At 46.4% G+C, this 22,133-nt stretch overlaps 1 protein-coding gene across 1 annotated transcript; it reads right to left on the bottom strand.

Moving 5' to 3' along the window:
• Positions 1-3,099: 3,099 nt before the first annotated feature.
• Positions 3,100-21,569, bottom strand: LOC116937639 (uncharacterized). The gene is made up of 5 exons (XM_032944799.2): positions 21,268-21,569; positions 20,593-21,182; positions 13,060-13,138; positions 8,707-8,863; positions 3,100-4,279 (listed from the first exon to the last, which is right to left on the bottom strand). Exons 1-5 carry the CDS (start codon positions 21,567-21,569, stop codon positions 4,109-4,111), a joined length of 1,299 nt encoding a protein of 432 aa, XP_032800690.2. The 3' UTR covers positions 3,100-4,108.
• Between the last annotated feature and the right edge of the window lie 564 nt (positions 21,570-22,133).

Genomic DNA, 22,133 nt, shown 5'->3' with positions numbered 1-22,133 from the left:
TTTAAATAAAACTCCGAGACAACTCCCCAATCGGCTGCGCGTGTGTGAGTGACGTCCCTGCCCTCTGACCCCGAGTCCCGCGCACGCGATTGGTGCGTGGCACGGGAGAGGAGCGACGTCGGATTTCGAGTGAGTAGGTGTGAGTGTGTGCGGAGATTGTGTGAATTGATCGCAGGTGGCTAAGCGCCAGCCACGAATCATGCCCCGAGGGGCTGCAGCGAAGGATGGGGGGGGTCTGTGAGCAGTAACCCTCCCCAGGACACGGAAGAGGGGAGTAGTGGATCCCACCTGAGCGAGGAGACGGGGGTCAGCCTCCCCGATATAGGCTTTCGAGACCCATATTATCCATACGTTTTATTTATTTATTAAATCGCGCAAATGTATCGTTAAACCCGGCACCACCCGAAACACTGCAAATTAGTAAGGTTTGTCACGTAAACAAAACGTGCCAATCCGTTCCGAGTAACGTTACGAGTAACGGATTTATGTTTAAGACCGAAACAGGAGGATTTCCCAACTCTGGGCTGTCGCCTGATGTGGCTTGTTGTAATTAATTACCGGCGAAACGTCACGGTACCCGAATTGTAAATGCTGTCGTGGGTTTACTCTGAAATATTCCGTTGTGCTGAGCTAGTAACGATGTGGCATGTTTCACGTGACAACCCCTTATCAATTGGCTGCGAGTCTGGTGGTGGCGGGTTTAACGACACATTCATATTCATGCGATCTGATCCAAGTGTTGCACACTCGAAATGAAGGACGTTGGGCAGGTGCTCCAAATCGAGGGCAAACACATTCATTGTGGTTAATGTGTAGAATGCAACAGCACGTGTGTCACACACAGCAAATCTTCACCGAGTCGCCATTAACCACGTGACTGGTGTACACGTTCGGTTAACCATTAACCCTGCCAGCCCCCCCACAGGCCCAACTCAGTCATCGCATGCTGCTGTACACACGTGCATTGATGTACTGCACAACACATAAAGAACTTATTTAAAGAGTGCTCCATTCCTAATGTGCCACACAAGAAACAAATATATTACGGACAAGGTACGTATTTACCAATGGAGGACAAAACAACGTTCAGTGATCAAGGCTACGGAAAAAGTTGTCACCAAAGTAATTCACGTAAGGGTGTGTGCACCCTGTGTATCGAGCAATGAAATGCGTACTTTCGGTGGCAAGGAGTTAACTACCTCGCCTGGTATGCAAGAAGGTCGTTGGTTCGATCCCGACTGTGACGCCTGCTTGTATATTTGGGGTTTTCCTGTCTCTTTCCCCGTGGTTGCGTGGATTTTTCTCCGGGTCCTCCAGTTTTTCCTCTCCACATTAAGAAACACGCGTTTAGAGTATTTTGCTGTGGCTTTAAATTTCCACGTGATAATAAGACACTTATTTGAGCTATCATGTATGAGCAGGTCGCTCTGAAAAGAGCTACATAGCTCAGTGGGCTCTACCTGGTAAAAGATTATAGATTTGAAGTTTTCATGACTGTAGGGATCCATAATCTTTGGTTCTTTCGGTAAAGTCACGTAGGTATAAAATATAAAATAAATAACGACGTTTCGGGCGCAACACAATTGCCCATCATCAGGTGGAACAACCACAGCAATAAACAATTGCTGAAGCGATTGTTTATTGCTGTGGTTGTTCCACCTGGTAAAATAGCTTAGTTAAAATCGACCCGAGTGCACGAGCCAGATTAATTGTAGCATTGCAAGATCATGCCAGGTGGTGACAATTTGGAATGGTGCATGGTTTACAATGATCATATGATCATGTCCCGAGTCTCTAGAATAGTATTGCCACAAGACTTGATTTACAGTCACTACCATCACTCAATCACCTTGAATCACTCCTTTCAAATTAATTCCTGCCAAGCTGCCACTGCATAAACAATTAGATGTGTGAACATGATTTGCCTGTATGCCTTATCGCACTATATTTTATTATGTTATAGACGCTTCATTATTTTACTCAGTTCAATATCGTGATGGTTGTAATTATTACTGTATGCTTTGGTTCTTTCGGTAAAGTCACGTAGTTAGAAATACATTCAAATGAAACAAATCACGACGTTTCGATTGCAACACAATCATCATCAGGTGGGAAAATCACAGCAAAAAAATGGTCTTGCTGTGGTTTTCCCACCTGATGATAATTGCTTGTGTTGCAATCGAAACGTCGTGATTTGTTTAAATTTTAATTTATTTATACCCACGTGACTTTACCGAAATAACCAAAGAGTATGGATTCCTGCAGTCACGAAAGCCTCAAATCAAGATTATTACTGTATATTGACATTCGACGTTTTTCAGTTAAACTTCCTTACCATTTGCGTTTTTATGCCTTATTTGCAATATGTAATTTAATTATAACCATCACTTTAGTTACAATTTTAAAAGATAACTTTATACTATACAGCAAGGTCTCAGAGTACGCGGACCCCGCTCATACACGACCGACTGACCCTCCCCCCCCCCCCGATTCATACTGACATTTTGTGCGACTCGTACTTTCGCTCCACGAACGGGGCTGGAAGCGAGGAGTCGGGCCACCCCTCGCCATCACGAGAACGATGGATTTGATATTGTATTTAGACTCTATATGGTAATATAGTGGTATACAGAAGTACATAGTAGTCTATAGTGTAAAATAGCATATAGTAGTATAATGTAAGAATAATATACAGTAATATAGTACTATATAGTGATGTAGTAGTATATAGTGATATAGAAGTATATAGAAGTATATAGTAGTTTATATGTATATACACTCATAGGCGAACCCCAACTTACACGAATTCGCGCTTACGCGGGGGGTATACGGAACCCAACCCCTGCCGCGTCCTCTGAGACCTTGCTGCTGTACTCGACATTGTGTGATTTGTTGCCGTTTTTGTCTCTTCACTATTTATTTATTTATTGCGACCTGTTATGCACGTTATGTTTGCCAGGGAACCGATGCTTTTGTGTATGAATCCCGATTCAAGAGCTACTTAGCTCACAGAGTACTTCAAAATAAACTGACACAAAAATTGGAAGTGCATCATTGTCTCCAGGTGAATGGTTTCGTTGCTTGCAGTCGAAGGTCAAATTTGATGTCATCAATTGGCCCATTTTATTGATGCATTTAAATCACCGTTACATTTCCAATAGGCTTCTTTTAAATTAACCGATCAACAAAAAGACATCCACGTCACACGTAAATAAATATCTTAAGCACAACAACGAACGTAGCAATAGACATGCACGTGCAGCTCAACCAAAATATGCACGCGTGACCGTGAGTTTGCACAAGTGACCTTTTTTTTTTTACACAACACTCGTGACGCGACGTGCCAAATTGTGAGTAAAACAATAAATTAGTTTTTGTTCTGTAGCATAATAAAAAAATAAGCAAACTTTGCAGCAACGCGACGCCGAACATGCCCCGCAAGAGCAGTCACCGCGCCCGATCCAAACTCGATTTCACTTCCCCTCGCGCAACGGCGCAAACACACTTGGGCGACTTACATCGCCTCGGTTTTGAGTAGAGCCCCTGCAATCGCTTGCTCATGGCCACCGCTGGCGAAAGAACCCCCACTACAGGGGAGCTCTAAAGAAAAAAACTGTGCTCTTGGGTTAGTCTCGGACTACTCTTCCATACTCCTTGTGAGGCAAATGTAAACACAAAGCATCCGCCGTATTTATTTACCCAGGTGCCCCCCCTATTGTACAATGAGATTTATTTTCCGTGCAAGGTGAATTTCACGTTTACAATATTTGTATTTTAGCCATACAATTGGTTTTTGGGTTATATTGCGGAAACATAAATGCGTTGTTAAATTGTAAATGCAGTGGGTTTACTCTCCAACACACCGGTGTGCTGAACTAGTAATACATTGGCACGTTTTGTGTACGTGACAAATCCTTACTAATTGGCTGTGTCGGGTGGTGGAGGGTTCAATGACACAGCATTTATATTTATGCGATCCAACCAAAAAACCTCCCATGGATAATATTGGTCGCGAAAGCCTGTGTGTTAAACTGATTTGTATTTTTGTCGACGGTGCATCATTTATTTCCATCATCACCACCGCCCACCACCGTCACCAAAGCGACCGTCACGGCGGTGGAATGACATCACACGCAGTACTGCAGCGTGGAAAGCAGCGGGGGTGCCCTGGGTAACCGCGGAGAACACCGCGCTGCCATTTCGCGGTGGCGTTGTTCCCAGTCACACGCCAGCCAGACTGAGTCACTGCAAAGGGAGGAGACGGCGCACTGCGAGACTCCTACACAAGGGGGGGGGGGGGGGGGTGGGCAGAGAGAGAGACAAAGCACCACAAACTCACAAAGACAAAGCTCACTCGTATAGCCTGAACAGGCTGTTGGCGAGCGCCTATGAAGGCCGGAATGGTACACGAGGGGGTGGGTGGCCAGCACCACGCCCGACCGCCTTTTTCTCCCTAGTGGCGATGTTTACAAACCACACCAGATACTCATTTTAGGCTGAGTCGACCTAGGGGAGGCCCAGGACCGTTTAAAATGATCGTAACTGGTGTTGGCCGTGAGCAGAATCGAACTCGGGTCACCGGGTTCGTAGCTGAGCGCACTAACCGCGACACTACCAATCCTCACACACCAATACTCGCCATTCGCCACAAAGTGGCGTTGACGTCACCATGGCGCTTGTGTCAGGCTATGCGCACGTTCAGGCCACATGAAGTGTCGAATGCCCACTGGCAGGAGGTAACGGGACAGACCCAGGTGCCATGGGTCGACTGACTGAGATGACTGGCTGATGCACGACCTGTGCCCCCTACTGTGCCAACTTGCTGTGTATTAGCCACCCGGCGCTCCGCTCGTTGTTGTCTCCAACTGCCCATTAGCGTCCTTCACGAGCCTCCTCCACAGAGGCCGATCTAGACACCGCTGGTACCAGTTATCGGTAAGTCCACTCAGCTCCACATCCTCTTGTACCACATCACTCCATCTCTCCTCTAGTTCATGCCAGGCCCATTTATCCCCCTCTCTCTGGAGGTGACTGAGCATTCGGTGGCTGGGCATTCGGGCTACATGACCCAGCCAATGTAGCCTTGCCTGCTGACGGACCACACAGAAAGCACACCTCGGATACAGCCCGATACTTTGTAAAATTCCACTGCAAGTGGACAAATACATGAAACGTTATAGAGATTAGAATTATATACAGGATGTGACTCTACCATAAAATATACACAATCTAAAGGGGTGACAATCGAGAGAATCTAGAGGTGTGGATGGATATAATCTACCAGAGTGTGAATGAGAACCTATATTGGTAAAATAATCGATATAATCTCCAGTGATATGAGTATCAATCGACTCTAATTGTGCTATAAAAAAAACTGTAACTGTACATAATTAAGACAATCGATCATCACACAAAGTAATTTCATCATGAGCATAACCAAATCGAAGGCTATACAGGGAGATGGGGGGGGGTCTTTGTATGCATCTTCTTTGGTTCTTTCGGTAAAGTCACGTAGAATGAGAATAAAATAATAAATTGATAAAATAAAATAACACAATAATATTCTCACGACGTTTCGGCCACAACACAAGCGGCCTTCATCAGGTGAAGGGAGCGAGACTGTCTGGTAGGACAGCGCTGGAGTGAGAGAGCCACGTTCAGATCACGGCTTTTAAGCTGTGTGAGAGGAACAAAGAGCCTTGACGAAGGAATTAGCATAAAATTTAGCATTGAAATGGCTGAATGATTAGCTTGTGACTGGTCACAGAAATAGCTATGTTAAAAGTTAAAGCATACACATCCGCAGAGGCACCCATTGTTAAAAGGAATTAGCATAGAATTTAGCATTGAAATAGCTAAATTAAGGCATACACATCCGCAGAGGCACCCCTTGATAATGGGATTAGCATAGAATTTAGCATTTAAATGGCTGAGTGATTCGCTTGTAACTGCTACAGAAATAGTTACGTTGAAGTCAGAGCATACACATTCACCGAGGCACTTAGTACAAATCAAACAGGAGAATTTAGCATTGAAATAACTAGGCGAATTTAGCATTGAAATAACTGGGTGATTTGCTAGTGACTGGTCACAGAAATGACTACACATCTGAGCTATTCACAGTACTATATAGTGAACCAATAAAAACTAAAATATAAATTACCTTCATGTTATCAATAAACTCTATATTCTCCAATCAGCTAAGCTACCAACCATAAGTCGTTATATATCACAATGCTATATGGCGAAAAAATGGGTGGATTCTTACCCTCAAATTTCCGTACCACGGATAGCTACGGGCCCCGTTCAGACGGACGAGTTCGTCCATGGTCGGAACAGAGGAGGGGGAGAGAGACAGCTGCGAAGCCCTAGTATACTCCATGTTGTAAACCATACCATTAACCGTGGTGCGAGAGGTATTAAGAGGCAATGCTGGCGAAAGAGCTGCGGTCTGAAGGTCATCGTAAAATTACAATTAATTAAGAACAGAAATGATTTAACACATCTTTCCAGTGGTTACTAAGCCTGAATCCATCTTCTCGGTTGAAATTGTCTCTGTGCTTGTATATGTGAATGGCCTCATGAACGAATCTCTCATGGTAGCCAGTTGGTTTGCAAAGAACCTCCGTCTTGGAGAAGTCAATGTCATGTGAGCCCACTGAATTGTAACAGTGATCTGCCACGGCAGAGGAGTTCGTCTTACCGTGTTTCAAGTCTGCTTTATGTTCGCGGATGCGGTCCGAGATATGTCTTTTGGTTTCTCCAATGTAGCTACTACCACAGAGGCACTTTAGTTTGTAAACGCCCGGGTACTGTATGTCTGGAAGAGCATCTTTTACAGATGGAACTAAATCACGGATTTTGTGTACTTTGTTGAATCGGACCTGGATCTTGTGTTTATTCAGGATTTTGGAGATCTTTTTAGTGACCCCTGCAATGTAGGGTAAGGTGATGGTCTCGGACCGCATCCGCGAACATAAAGCAGACTTGAAACACGGTAAGACGAACTCCTCTGCCGTGGCAGATCACTGTTACAATTCAGTGGGCTCACATGACATTGACTTCTCCAAGACGGAGGTTCTTTGCAAACCAACTGGCTACCATGAGAGATTCGTTCATGAGGCCATTCACATATACAAGCACAGAGACAATTTCAACCGAGAAGATGGATTCAGGCTTAGTAACCACTGGAAAGATGTGTTAAATCATTTCTGTTCTTAATTAATTGTAATTTTACGATGACCTTCAGACCGCAGCTCTTTCGCCAGCATTGCCTCTTAATACCTCTCACACCACGGTTAATGGTATGGTTTACAACATGGAGTATACTAGGGCTTCGCAGCTGTCTCTCTCCCCCTCCTCTGTTCCGACCATGGACGAACTCGTCCGTCTGAACGGGGCCCGTAGCTATCCGTGGTACGGAAATTTGAGGGTAAGAATCCACCCATTTTTTCGCCATATAGCATTGTGATATATAACGACTTATGGTTGGTAGCTTAGCTGATTGGAGAATATAGAGTTTATTGATAACATGAAGGTAATTTATATTTTAGTTTTTATTGGTTCACTATATAGTACTGTGAATAGCTCAGATGTGTAGTCATTTCTGTGACCAGTCACTAGCAAATCACCCAGTTATTTCAATGCTAAATTCGCCTAGTTATTTCAATGCTAAATTCTCCTGTTTGATTTGTACTAAGTGCCTCGGTGAATGTGTATGCTCTGACTTCAACGTAACTATTTCTGTAGCAGTTACAAGCGAATCACTCAGCCATTTCAATGCTAAATTCTATGCTAATCCCATTATCAAGGGGTGCCTCTGCGGATGTGTATGCCTTAATTTAGCTATTTCAATGCTAAATTCTATGCTAATTCCTTTTAACAATGGGTGCCTCTGCGGATGTGTATGCTTTAACTTTTAACATAGCTATTTCTGTGACCAGTCACAAGCTAATCATTCAGCCATTTCAATGCTAAATTTTATGCTAATTCCTTCGTCAAGGCTCTTTGTTCCTCTCACACAGCTTAAAAGCCGTGATCTGAACGTGGCTCTCTCACTCCAGCGCTGTCCTACCAGACAGTCTCGCTCCCTTCACCTGATGAAGGCCGCTTGTGTTGTGGCCGAAACGTCGTGAGAATATTATTGTGTTATTTTATTTTATCAATTTATTATTTTATTCTCATTCTACGTGACTTTACCGAAAGAACCAAAGAAGATGAATCATTGCAGTCACGAAAGCTTTAAATCGAAATCTTTGTATGCCGTTGTGAAAAGGTATTGTGGGTTCAGAGGTGTGTGTGTGTGGGCATTGAGGAAGTGTGGGTTTAGATACATTAATTATGCGTGTGTGTTTGAGGAGCAGTAGTGTAGCGGTTATTGCACTGCGCTACGAACCCGGCGACCAGAGTTCGATTCCTGCTCATGGTCACCACCAGTGGCGATTATCTGAACCGGTCCTGGGCCTCCCCCTAGATTGACAGAGCTTCAAATGAGTTCCTTGAGTGGTGTGTAAACATCGCCACTTGGGAGACAAAGGCGGCCGGGCTTGGTGCTGGCCACTCGCCCCCTCGTCTGCCACAGTGCTGGCCTTCATAGGTGCTACTCACTAACAGCATTTGCCTCAACAGTTACAGGCTACACAGGGGATCTTTGTCTTTGGTGTGTAATGAGTGGAGGGGGTCTGTGTTTGGTGGGGTTGGCTGCACCTGCACTGGCCCCGCACTCCACCTCGTGACCTCCTCCCATGGAGCCGGTGTAAGCAGAACCTTGGGACGACCCCGCGGCCATGGGACCTCCCGGAGCCTCGGGCGCCATACCGAGGTGGCCTCTCGACTCATAGGTCCGTAAAATAGCCTGTCGGGGCTTGGACACGAAGATAGAGATTAAAAGGGGGAGGGGGCGGGGGTAGGGTAAGACAGATCGAATCAGTCATCAGAATCAGAATATTTATATATACTGGAGGAATCCATTGAGTTATACATTTTTTCACAAATGTCCAGAAGGTTACAACAATAAACACAATACAAAAATATATAAATGTGACAACCCTTACTATTTGGCTGTGTCGGGTGGTGGCGGCTTTAATGACACATTCATATATTTACGCGATCTAACCCCCCAAAAAAACCTCTATGGACAATACTAAACACGACATTAGTGCAAAGTACAGGAAAGGTAAACAAATGATGCAAACAAATACAAATAAAACTAAACCATCCCCATCCTACCCGGCAAAGCCCACTGAGGTATTAACTTGTTTTTCAGAAGTGACCTGGCCACAAATGATAACTCAATTAAGTGGCGTATCATCTGGAAATTTATAGCAGCAAAATAATCGAAATAATTTCAATGCATATTTCTAAATGTGGAAGGAAAAACCGGAGGACGCGGAGAAAAAATCCACGCGATGACAGGGAGAGACCCCACAAACTGTAAATATACAATAGGAGTTAGGGTCGCTATGAAACCCACCACCTCCATACCAGGCCAGGAAGAAAACATCTCACCACCGCGGTGCCCGCTAAATAAATGTGTGCACTGCAAGTAGGACCATCTGTGTATTGATTTGTGTGATTCAGATATGGACAAAGGGGGGGGGGCGGGGGTAGTAACCGAGCAAGAGACACTAAGCTCGCTGTTTAACTCATTCTGATTATGTGGCCTCACAGACTAAATTGTCCTCCCCAAAGAGATTACAGGTAGTCCTCTAATTACGATGAAGATGCGTTACGACGACCCCATGGTAAGTCGAAAATATCGTAAGTCGAAGATGCCCTAGCCTACCCAGGAGTCTTAAAGAATGGTGATAATTTAGCAAAACAGAGCAATTTACAGTACCGTACTGTATAAACTATATACTGTATGTATTAATTGCAATACTGTATTGAACAGTAAAATGTAAAGTAAAAAACAAGGTAAATTCTTAGCCTACCTATATGAACTGCAATTTAATAGAAAGTTTTTTCAGGAAACAATCCTATCTACTATAAAAACTTTTAACATGCATTGAACGTATCGTAGTAACCCTAAAATGAAATCGCTAAAGCTACGTATCATACATGCATTGAACGTATCATAACGTATATTGTGCTGTACTCGCCAAGATTCTGTCCGTCGTCTGCATACTTGAACGATGTTAGGTTGTTGATGGCTACATTTAAAATATTTTACAATTTTGTCGTATCGCTATCGCCATCGTAAGATCGAAATATCGTAAGTCGGACCATCGTAACTCGGGGAACTACCTGTAGTCAGTTTAACAAGAAGGCTTTCGCGATCAAAATTATCTATAATAGAAACGTCATACTCGAATTGTAAATATTGTGGGTTTACTCTCCAACACACCGGTGTGCTGTACTAATAACGAATTGGGCCCGTTTTGTTTACGTGACAAACCTTGCTAATTGGCTGTGTCGGGTGGTGGCGGGTTTAACGACACATTTATATTTACACGATCTAATCCAAAAAAAAAACCTCTATTATTCTTTTTTGCGGATTAAAGGCACATATTATTACACCTCGGAGTGTTTTTATTTAATGCGAGCTTCGTAATCATTGTTTTATTTTTAAAGATTACTTAGGGATAGATATGCCTGTGACCAAGGAAAGTACTGTTAAGTGAGCACCTAAAATGGTCTGCACAGCACACGTTGGCCATGGCGTGAACGGCACCATGTTCAGGCAGCCTTCGTGTCCCTTAGCGGTGATGTTAAAAATTTTGCACCAGGTGTTCACTTTTTTTTCGTCCTATACTATACCAGGTAAGGTCCACTGAGCTACTGTATATAGTTATTTTTCAGAAGCGACCTAGCCACAAATGATAGCTCAACGTGGAAATGTATAGCAGCCAAATATAGTGGACTCTCGATGATCTGCGTGTGCTTTATCCAATTTGCAGATTAACCACGCACCTGAGATTTGGACGTAAATCAATAACTCATGGAATTTCCCTTAAGCCCAAATTAATAATGTATAAACAGTTATATATTTTTATTCTTAGAAATGTTTACTACAAGTTACGTGCTTAAACCGAAGAAATGTTGCTCCGGTTAATCCGAAATCCACGTGATTGGCTCCTCTACAGTACATTAGTTGCAATCCTTTACAACACTGGGGTAGACTTTGAATGATGTTGATTGGCGTGGCTCTGCTATCATCCACTTAGTGGGCCGAGTCTTCTGCTGGGCGGGAACAATAAAGTGTTATCATTGAGCACGTACATCATTGATCGGTCGTCGATCGTTAGTATTCGTTCTAAATTGAGAGAGTAACAATCGAAATCGTCAGTTGCGCTTCATTTTGAGTGACTGAACCAATCATTTAGTTTGTGAGCTTTAACTTATGAAACTGCGCGGTGCCAAAAGAAACGGAAGCGTCGTGTTGTTTTAACACTAAGTGAGTGCATGCTTTCGCGTGGACTTTTGTTATTAAACAAGATCAATACTTTCTCCATTAATCTGCTCCATCCTATCTCGCCGATCAGTGTGTACCAGCTTCGACAGACCCAAATTGACTCGGACTACGGCCCGTGTGTAAACCTCGTGCGATACGGCCAGCACAGTTTCGGCGTCTCCGGTCTAAAGACCTGGAACAAGCTACAAACTCAATGGTCGACATCCATCCCCGAGTCTGAGCCAGTTCCGCAACATACTCCAAACAGTGTTGCTGTTGTTGTTTGTTGTTTCAGAGAGCCTACTTCAACGTGTGATCAATGCACATTCATGATGGACTGGACTCATAAGAATGCACAATATCAAATGTCCATACTTACTTATTGCAATGTTATGTTCATTAACAAAACTAAATTTTCTTAACTTAAACATGATTTATACCTACATTAGTGGTCTTTGGTATAGAGAGAGAGAGACAGAAAATGGATATCATTGGATTGTCCGCGATTTTGAATTATCCACGGCCGTCATCCCCATCATTAGCGCGGATAATCGTGAATTCTACTGTAATGTATGTTGGTCTTCTTTTGCCGCGATTTTGAATTATCCACGGCAATCCTCCCCATAATTAGCGCAGATAATCGAGAATTATACTGTAATGTATGTTGAACTTCTTTTGCACCATACGTAGCCAACCATGCTAATCGGAGACAACGAACTTAAAGCTCCGTGGAACAAGCAGAAGTCTGTGATGTTTTTCCTGATGGTGAACATGCCATGCTTAGGGCGATGCATAACGGTGATGAATCTGAAACGACGAATGTGATATTGTGCGCCTGGTCAGTTTTTTTTACGTGTAATTCATGCTGTGCCAATACAGTCCGCTGTCGATTATCTATGCTAATGACAGGGAGGACAGGTTGCGGATAATTAAAATTCGCGGACAATCCTAAACTACGCATTTTCCGCAGATGTATATGCAAAAAACTAACGATAGACCAATCGATGCACGTGCTCAGTGATACTAACACTTTCCTGCTCCCGCCCAGCTGAAGACTCGGCCCATGAAGTGGATAGCAGAGCCACACCAATAAAAATCAATCAAACTCCGCCCCACTGCTGTAAAGATATGCAACTACTTTACCATTGGGGGAGATCACGTGGATTTCGGATTAACTGGAGCAACAAATTGTTCGGTTTAAGCACGTGACTTGTAATACAAATTCCCAAGAATAACAATGTATAACTGTTTTTGGATTATTAATTCGGGCTTTAGGGTTATTAACTTGTGTCAAAATCTCAGGTGCATAGTTAATCTGGAAATCAGATAAACCGCATGCCGATAATCGGGTGTCTACTGTACGTTGACGTTAAGGCCTTGAAGTGTTCCTGAGAGAGATAGATTGCATTTCACGTACAATGTTAATTTGATGTCCAGTTTGTGGAAGCGCGTAGGCTTGGGGGCGTATTCTCCTTGCGAAGTAGTCTTAGGAAGGGCCTCCCCTGTTAGTGCTTTAATTTATTATTCTGCTGAAATTGATTACACAAGTTCATATAAAAAAAAGACAAGACCCGTCATAGGGAGAAACCCGTGAAATTTGTCATCTCCCACCATGAAAATGGTGACGCACAACAGACACACCCCCCCCCCCACGCATGCAGTCTTACCTCACTGAGCTCGCTGGCTGGAGAATTGGGGGGCACCGCATTAGCGGGAAGCCCGGAGCTGCTGCTTGTGGAGAGAGACCTGGAAGGGAGGGGGGGGGAGGGGGCAAAGAGGAACAAATTATCAGAGCCAGTATTATTTCTCTCTCTCTCCTGTAACGCGGCAGTAGTAGTCGCGATCCTGAAGAACACCGTGTTGTGGCAAATCGCGTCGTAATAAATTATTTATAATCTAGGGTAAAGCACAGTCCGTGATAACGCGTGAGATGCGTAATTGCAGGCCGAACAAAGACTGAGGTGCGTGTGGTGGGTAGTATCTAGAAGCATCCAGCAGCATCCCGCATTGTGCAGTGCTACCCCGAGGCACTTGGAGAACCGCTTATTCCTACTTGCGTGACGTAGTTCCGTTCACTCAATTGCAGTATATCCAATTTGCATCGGCGTTATAAAAAAAAAAGTGTTCCCCAATACATCCATCGCATTGCATCCAATTCGCGTTATGCAAACACGCAGCGTTATAGAACAGATCGCACATTACATTTTACAATGTGATTATCGCGATATCAATTTGCCCGTAACTGTGAAATTGTATTTTACATCAAATTGTATTTCCACTCAACCGCAGTGCACTTAACATAAGCCTGCCATAAGTTTTCTAAACTTTACAATCTACAATTTCTTACAATGCATATGCTCTCAGTTACGCAGGAAAACAATGAATTAAATGAGCTGCTTAAAGGATGTTACATAACCGCCACAGCATGAATTACCGTCGAGAAACTGATAAACGCCTCATGATAGTGTAGTGTAATAGCGCCGTCTGTTGTCCAGCAACGGCAAACGCGGTACACGAGCAGTACACACGCCGGTGGGCACTTACGCGGCTGTGTCAGCAGGGCGGAGGAACTAGGGCAAGGGTCACAGAGACCCTGTCTGGAAGCCTCTGAAACCCGCTACTGGGCTCGAGAAGGCAGGCGCGGCCAGGGCGGAGCCAGGTCGGGGCCGAGTAGGATAGAAGCAGCGGAAAGCGACAGATCGTGGCTGCCGGTTCTGGGAAGTGGACACGTTTCGTCTTCGCTGTCGTCTTCGCCGCCTTCATCGCTGACGTCTTTGCTAGATAATTGCGGGGCCGGATAGTTGTTGGCTGTCTCGGTCGATGCCGTCAGTGTAACACGGTCAGGGTTGTGTCTAGGCTAGGCTCTACAACTTGGGAGAAGCGAGGGCGAACCTGTGAACCTGAAGGTGTTAAATAAAGAAGGTGCCTGCGCTCAAGAATCCTGTCTCCTGCTCCGTTGACACTACAATAGTAAACTCAGCATCTCCTGTTACTCGCCGGGCAGACGTGTGCAAACTCGTGGCTCATCACTTCAGAAGTGTAGACAATAGTCCATGTAGCATGTCAGTACATGGCCTTGTTTGATTTCTGCTAGGAACGTGAACAGAAAAAAAAAACCCACAGAATGCCGTCCCATATTTACACTTAATTTTGTTCAGGCAATAATACCAAGCGCCTCACCTTAACTTAAACATATTTTTTCTTTTATAATTGAGTGCTAACGAAACATCCATCATGAACAAAACATATTACCTAAATGTCTCCTCACATACAGTTAGGGAAAAAAGTATTTGATCCCGTGCTGATTTTGTACGTTTGCCCACTGACAAAGAAATGATCAGTCTATAATTTTAATGATAGGTTTATTTGAACAGTGAGACAGAATAACAAAAAAATCCAGAATAACGGATGTCAAAAATGTTATAAATTGATTTGCATTTTAATGAGGGAAATAAGTATTTGACCGCCTCTCAATCAGAAAGATTTCTGGCTCCCAGGTGTCTTTTATACAGGTAACGAGCTGAGATTAGGAGCACTCTCTTAAAGGGAGTGCTCCTAATATCAGCTTGTTACCTGTATAAACGACACCTTTCCACAGAAGCAATCAGATTCCAAACTCTCCACCATGGCCAAGACCAAAGAGTTCTCCAAGGATGTCAGGGACAAGATTGTAGACCTACACAAGGCTGGAATGGGCTACAAGACCATTGCAAGCAGCTTGGTGAGAAGGTGACAACAGTTGGTGCGATTATTCGCAAATGGAAGAAACACAAAACAACTGTCAATCTCCCTCAGCCTGGGGCTTCATGCAATATCTCACCTCATGGATTTGCAATGATCATGAGAACGGTGAGGAATCAGCCCAGAACTACACGGGAGGATCTTGTCAATGATCTCAAGGCAGCTGGGACCATAGTTACCAAGAAAACAATTGGTAACACACTACGCCGTTAAGGACTGAAATCCTGCAGCACCTGCAAGGTCCCCCTGCTCAAGAAAGCACATATACATGCCCGTCTGAAGTTTGCCAATGAACATCTGAATGATTCAGAGGACAACTGGGTGAAAGTGTTGTGGTCAGACTAGACCAAAATGGAGCTCGTTGGCATCAACTCAACTCGCCGTGTTTTGAAGAGGAATGCTGCCTATGACCCCAAGAACGCCATCCCCACCGTCAAACATGGAGGTGAAAACATTATGCTTTGGGGGTGTTTTTCTGCTAAGGGGACAGGACAACTTCACCGCATCAAAGGGACGATGGACGGGGCCATGTACCGTCAAATCTTGGGTGAGAACCTCCTTCCCTCAGCCAGGGCATTGAAAATGGGTCGTGGATGGGTATTCCAGCATGACAATGACCCAAAACACATGGCCAAGGCAACAAAGGAGTGGCTCAAGAAGAAGCACATTAAGGTCCTGAAGTGGCCTAGCCAGTCTCCAGACTTTAATCCTATAGAAAATCTGTGGAGGGAGCTGAATGTTCGAGTTGCCAAACGTTAACCTTGAAACCTTAATGACTTGGAGAAGATCTGCAAAGAGGAGTGGGACAAAATGCCTCCTGAGATGTGTGCAAACCTGGTGGCCAACTACAAGAAACGTCTGACCTCTGCGATTGCCAACAAGGGTTTTGCCACCAAGTACTAAGTCATGTTTTGCACAGGGGTCAAATAGTTATTTCCCTCATTAAAATGCAAATCAATGTATAACATTTTTGACATGCGTTTTTCTGGATTTTGTTGTTGTTATTCTGTCTCTCACTGTTCAAATAAACCTACCACTAAAATTCTAGACTGATCATTTCTTTGTCAGTGGGCAAAACGTACAAAATCAGCAGGGGATCAAATACTTTTTTCCCTCACTGTAAGCTATAAAATGATTTCTTCCACCACCCATCAGCCACACAGGTTGCTGGAAGTGCATAATTTTAGCAGCATCGATTTAAATACAAGCAAAACTCTGGACTGCCAGGTGTTACAGGCAAGGACTCTCCCTTTAAATGGACTGTAGTTCAGTGGTGTTTTAGGACATCAGGTTGTGGTGGGTTGGGGAAGTAGGTCGTGGTGGGTGGTGACAGTAGATAGTGGTGGATGGGGACAGTATGTATTGGTGGGTGGGGCCATCAATTAATGGTGGGCGGAGCCAGGTAGGAGGATACTAAGGTCTATACTCTTTGGTTCTTTCGGTAAAGTCATCACGTAGGTAATAATATAAAATAAATCACGACGTTTCTATTGCAACGCAAGCGATCATCATCAGGTGGGAAAACCACAGCAAGAATTTTTTTTTTGCTGAAGTGGGAGAGAGAGAGCTGCCGTGGTAAGAGGTTATAAAGGTAAGAAAGGGGGAGGAGCAAGGGGGGAGAGAGAGAGGGGGTGGGGGGGGCGCTGCGTGGACGCTAGAAGGACGTGAGGCTGGGGGGGGGGGGGAGTGGGCAGGCCTGGAAGTGGGAGGCCGAGAGAGCTGGGGATGCGGGGGGGGGGAAGTAGACAAGTACCCGGCAGATATGATAGACAACAACCATAAAGCAGTTAGGGTTTTACCCGGTTAATAACATCCTTCCAATGATTGCTCAATTTGCGTCCCAAAATAAACATTCTTGCTGTGGTTTTCCCACCTGATGATGATTGCTTGCGTTGCAATCGAAACGTCGTGATTTATTTTATTACCTACGTGATGAATTTAACGAAAAAACCACAAAGAGTATGGATCCCTGCGGTCACGAAAGCTTCAAATCTAAGCTTCCATGGGTTTGTTATTTTAAAATTGACTTAAAAACGCGAACTCACACTTGCAAATTGCACCGCGGAACAATTGTGTTGAGCTGAACGATCCTCCCGCGAGATGTAATGAGTCGGCCTCGTGCTGCGAGTGTGCGTGTGCCAAAATAGATCGAGAGGCCGCATCATACACACAGCTACTTGTGCACATGCATAGCAGCACGTATAGAGAAGATGACAACACACATTCTGACTTAAAACAATGTCATCGAATAAACTGCGTCTATTTAGTTTTTGTCCTCGCTTAATTGTTCTTTAACAATGCAATTTGACTGTTTCTACATGTTGTTGTCACCAAGACATTCCATGGTGACCCATTCCGCTGCCATATTTAATCAATGATCTTTACGTTAAATTACGTTGAAGATTTGCATGTTTTGTTTTAAACGGCTGCCCACAAAGGGGGCAGCCAAAGAGTCACAAAGGGGGCAGCCAAAGAGCCACGAAGGGGGCAGCCAAAGAGCCACGAAGGGGGCAGCCAAAGAGCCACAAAGGGGGCAGCCAAAGAGCCACAAAGGAGGCAGCCAAAGAGTCACAAAGGGGGCAGCCAAAGAGTCACAAAGGGGGAAGCCAAAGAGTCACAAAGGGGGCAGCCAAAGAGTCACAAAGGGGGCAGCCAAAGAGTCACAAAGGGGGCAGCCAAAGAGTCACAAAGGGGGCAGCCAAAGAGCCACAAAGGGGGCAGCCAAAGAGCCACGAAGGGGGAAGCCAAAGAACCACAAAGGGGGAAGCCAAAGAGTCACAAAGGGGGAAGCCAAAGAGCCACAAAGGGGGCAGCCAAAGAGCCACAAAGGAGGCAGCCAAAGAGCCACAAAGGAGGCAGCCAAAGAGCCACAAAGGAGGCAGCCAAAGAGTCACAAAGGGGGCAGCCAAAGAGTCACAAAGGGGGCAGCCAAAGAGCCACAAAGGGGGCAGCCAAAGAGCCACAAAGGAGGCAGCCAAAGAGCCACAAAGGGGGCAGCCAAAGAGCCACAACTTTGCGGCTTCAGAGCTGCATGTTGCCAAGCCCTCGTCAGGCGAGATATGCTAGTGTATAATCACCATGTCACGGAAACCGATCTATCCTACTCCAATCAAAGACAAAGATCCCCCGCATATGAATCGATTGGCGGTGACCCGGGTCACCATCGTGACCCGGGGGTGCCAAAACCTCCATAACTCCGAAACCAGACGGGAGATGTCACCGAGCCCGATACCCAACGCCAAATATGGAAATAAAAAACAAACGCAAAACACCCATAAACAAGGGGGGCTGCTGGGGTATTAGTGCGTGGCAACGGTTATCGCTTGTTTTGGAGGTACATGAGGATGCTGGTCTGGTCATTTCCCCAGCACGTTCTGCTTCTTACGGGGGTGGCCACCCTCCTTGTCTTTGGGAGCGAGACCACTCGGAGGCAATGGTGCACCAGGCGCTCATCTTGGTACGGCCGGCGGTCACGGTCGTGCTGGCGGGATCGACATCGTCGTCATCATCGCTCCCAGCGTCGCCCTCCGGCAGGACAGGATGGTAGTACCCAGCGATGCTCCCAGAAAAAAAAAAACCTTAAACTATGCCCGGCCAACCAATATTTTGCGGTGACCCGGGCTAATCGATTCATATGCTGAACAGACTTTTGGGCAAGTGCTCTTCGCGACGGCCGACACGGCACACAAGTGGGTGGCCAGCACCAGGCAATGTTTGGGACACAAATACGAATTTGAGGCCGAGCCGAACTAGGGGAGTCCCAGGAACAATTCAGATAATCGTCACTAGGTGTTGGCCGTGAGCAGGAATTGAACTCAGGTGGCCGGATTTTTAGCGCAGCGCGCTAACCACTACACTACCGCTTCCCTACTCCCCTGCTCCCACCACAACCTCCAACCTCATCTCTGGAATCCCAGTCTGCCGAATCCACCTTCTCCTCCTTCTTGACTCTCACCCATCGTAACGATCATTCAAAATATCGTTTGTCCTCAGTGAAGTCTCCCAGGCACGAAACCCAGGTTGTCGTGAACAAGGGCCACGGACAGGGTTGAGTTCAGGGATGATCATAATAATCATGACGTCAACTTCTATAACATGTTCCCACTATTGCAGTGTTCTGCCTCAGCCTCAAAGACAAGAGGACGACTCAAGGGGCACCAGGAAGGCGGAACACACTGACAAACGGGAAGGGTGCCAGCCACGCGGTGAGCCCATGCCAAATATAGCTCAAGCTCTGCGGTCCTCTGTATTTATTTTCAAATGTTTTTTTTATTTGACCAGGTAAGGCTCACCGAGCTATATGGATCGTTTTTGCAGAAGCCACCTGGCTATCGCAAACGATAGCTCAACGAAGTGGCATATCATGTGGGCATTCAGACCAGCCAAATACTCTCGAACGGCAGGCATGCCTCAAAAATGTGGAGGGGAAATATCGGAGAAAAATTTACGCGGCCACGGGGAGAACATGCAATCTCCAAATATACAGACTTCCTGCATACCAGGCGAGGTAGTCAACATCTCTCCACCCTGGAGGGGACGTGGGGGAACTAGGGTATCCGGAGAATACCCATGCATGCCAGGGGCGATATCAAGCTATCCCGTACATACCACCTTCTGCCAAGTCAGGGTTACGGCTCATCGAAGACCATTAGGGAAGGTAGTTTCAAAACATTTGTGTGATGCACCAACCCTCGCGCTGCCTTCAAAGTGCTGGATTACAGCAGCCATGGTGTTGAACGAAGACTTCTGCACTATTTCTCAGACCCATGGGGTTGGGACCATGACTCTGCACTATTTCTCAGATCGATGGGGTTGGGACCATGACATCTGCACTATTTCTAAGATCTATAGGGTTGGGACCATGACTTCTGCACTATTTCTCAGATCCATGGGATTGAGACCATGACGTCTGCACTATTTCTCAGATCGATGGGGTTGGGACCATGACTTCTGCACTATTTCTAAGATCTATAGGGTTGGGACCATGATTTCTGCACTATTTCTCAGATCTATGGGGTTGGGACCATGACTTCTGCACTATTTATCAGACCCATGGGGTTGGGACCATGACTTCTGCACTATTTCTCAGATCTATGGGGTTGAGACCATGCCTTCTGCACTATTTCTCAGATCCATGGGATTGAGACCATGACGTCTGCACTATTTTTCAGATCGATGGGGTTGGGACCATGATTTCTGCACTATTTCTCAGATCCATGGGGTTGGGACCATGACGTCTGCACTATGTCTCAGATCCATGGGATAGAGACCATAACTTCTGCACTATTTCTCTGATTCATGGGGTGTGGGGGGACCACGATTTCTGCACTATTTCTCTGATTCATGGGGTGTGGGGGGACCACGATTTCTGCACGACGTTCTCAGATCCTCGGTGTTGACCGCCGGACGATTCTCAAGTAGCCTTTATTCTCGTCGACAGCTCGATCTATCGCTCTCACCTCGGCCGCTGCCTCTCCTCTTGTCGTCTCCTTTCCTCCCATGCGCCCTGCACTCCATCCCCCCCAGGCCCGTCGACCCGATAGTGAAGATCGTGATGGAGTTGTTGATGATGATGAGGCAGCAGAGGCAGCAGATGGGGACGGTGTCCGTGATGATTATGCCGTTGATAATGGTCGAGTTGTTGCTGTTGATGGTCTTGGTGGTGGTGGTGGTGATGTTGTTTGTGGTGGAGCTCCTGTGGCTCACGACGTTGGTTAAGAGTCTGCTGCTGTTGCAGCTGATGATCGTGACGATGCTGCTGCTGGTGGAGATGTTTGCGACGTGGCTGTTGTTGCTGCTGCTGCTGATGATCATCATCATCATCATGGCGTGCGTATAGATTCCTCTGCGGGATCGTCCGTTGGCCGTGGTGAAGTTGCTTCTTGTGTCTCTCTCCTTGTTGTTCCCGTTGTTGTTGCTGCTGCTGCTGCTCCTGCTGGGAGTTAATTTCTTGACGCCCCTGTTCCTGTTGCTGCTGTTCCTCCTGCTGTCCCCGCTGCTGCTGTTCCTCCTGCTGTCCCCGCTCCTGCCCCTGCTGCTGTCCCCGCTCCTGCCCCTGCTGCTGTCCCCGCTCCTGCCCCCGCTGCTGCCCCCGCTGCTGCTGCTGTCCCGGCTGCTGTCCCTGCTGCTGCTGCCCCTGCTGCTGCTGCCTCTGGCTGCCCTGACGCCGCCTCACCGCCGCCGCCTCCGCAGCGCCGCGACGGCGGCACGCGAGGAGCGCGCGGCCGGCCAGGGCGCAGGCGAGCAGCAGCAGGAGGCAGGCGCACGGCACCAGCAGGCAGACGGTGCCCAGCAGCAGCGAGGGCCACCAAGCCGCAGCCAACGGGGGCGTCTGGGGAGATGCAGGAGGATGAGGAGTCGGGGTCGTCTTCACACCTTGCGTCTCTACCAGCTGGAAGAATGGCACAAGTGCTAGAAGCGGCACCACCAGCATCATCCTCGTCGTCGTCGTCGAAGCTTCTTCCCGACTCCCGGAGGGCGAGGGGGTTTGGTGGTGGTGGTGATGTGGATGGGAAGGGAACAAACAGTGTGGGGTGTGGGGTGTGGTGGTGTGGGGTGTGGTGTGTGGGGTGGTGGTGTGTGGTGTGGGGGGTGGTGCAAGCGGTTAGCGCGCTGCGCTGCGAAAACTCGGCGGAGCCGACCGAGTTCGATTCCTGCTCGCGGCGGCCGCCACCGCCACCACCACCAACAAAGCCTCCTGTTGGTTGGGGGCAAGTGTTGTTAGCGAGTAGCACCTACGAAGGCCCACGCACGCCACCCGAAGGGGTGGGTTGGGCCAGCACCATGACGCCACCAGGCAAGGCCATAGCCATGGAGTCAGCATTGGGGGGAACCAAATCTTCCAGGGTGTATGGGGGTCCCCTCCCCCCCCCCAGAAAAAAAAATCTAAATTTGAAAACATTTCCTTCCTAAAATATAAAAAAATTCACTAACACATGGTATGGACTTTTTTTTATTAATGTTTACAATAATGTCTAATAGTGTACTGTATTACATTGCT

Source organism: Petromyzon marinus, chromosome 75 (assembly GCF_048934315.1).
Source record: "Petromyzon marinus isolate PM22_M1 ecotype Great Lakes invasive population chromosome 75, UKy_Petmar_22M1.pri1.0, whole genome shotgun sequence".
NCBI classification, from domain to species: Eukaryota; Metazoa; Chordata; class Hyperoartia; order Petromyzontiformes; family Petromyzontidae; genus Petromyzon; species Petromyzon marinus.
The sequence above is the reverse complement of the archived record's forward strand: the minus strand, read 5'-3'. Positions and strand labels throughout refer to the sequence as shown.

What these genes read in the sequence shown, in the direction of transcription:
- LOC116937639 (XM_032944799.2), bottom strand. Translation starts at nt 21,569, where the DNA reads ATGATGCTGGTGGTGCCGCTTCTAGCACTTGTGCCATTCTTCCAGCTG. An exon ending in GAGGAGAGGCAGCGGCCGAG is followed by an intron (nt 13,139 to 20,592) that starts GTGAGAGCGATA and finishes CCTCCCTTCCAG; the next exon opens with GTCTCTCTCCACAAGCAGCA. An exon ending in GGAGTGCGGGGCCAGTGCAG is followed by an intron (nt 4,280 to 8,706) that starts GTGCAGCCAACC and finishes CCCCTTGTGTAG; the next exon opens with GAGTCTCGCAGTGCGCCGTC.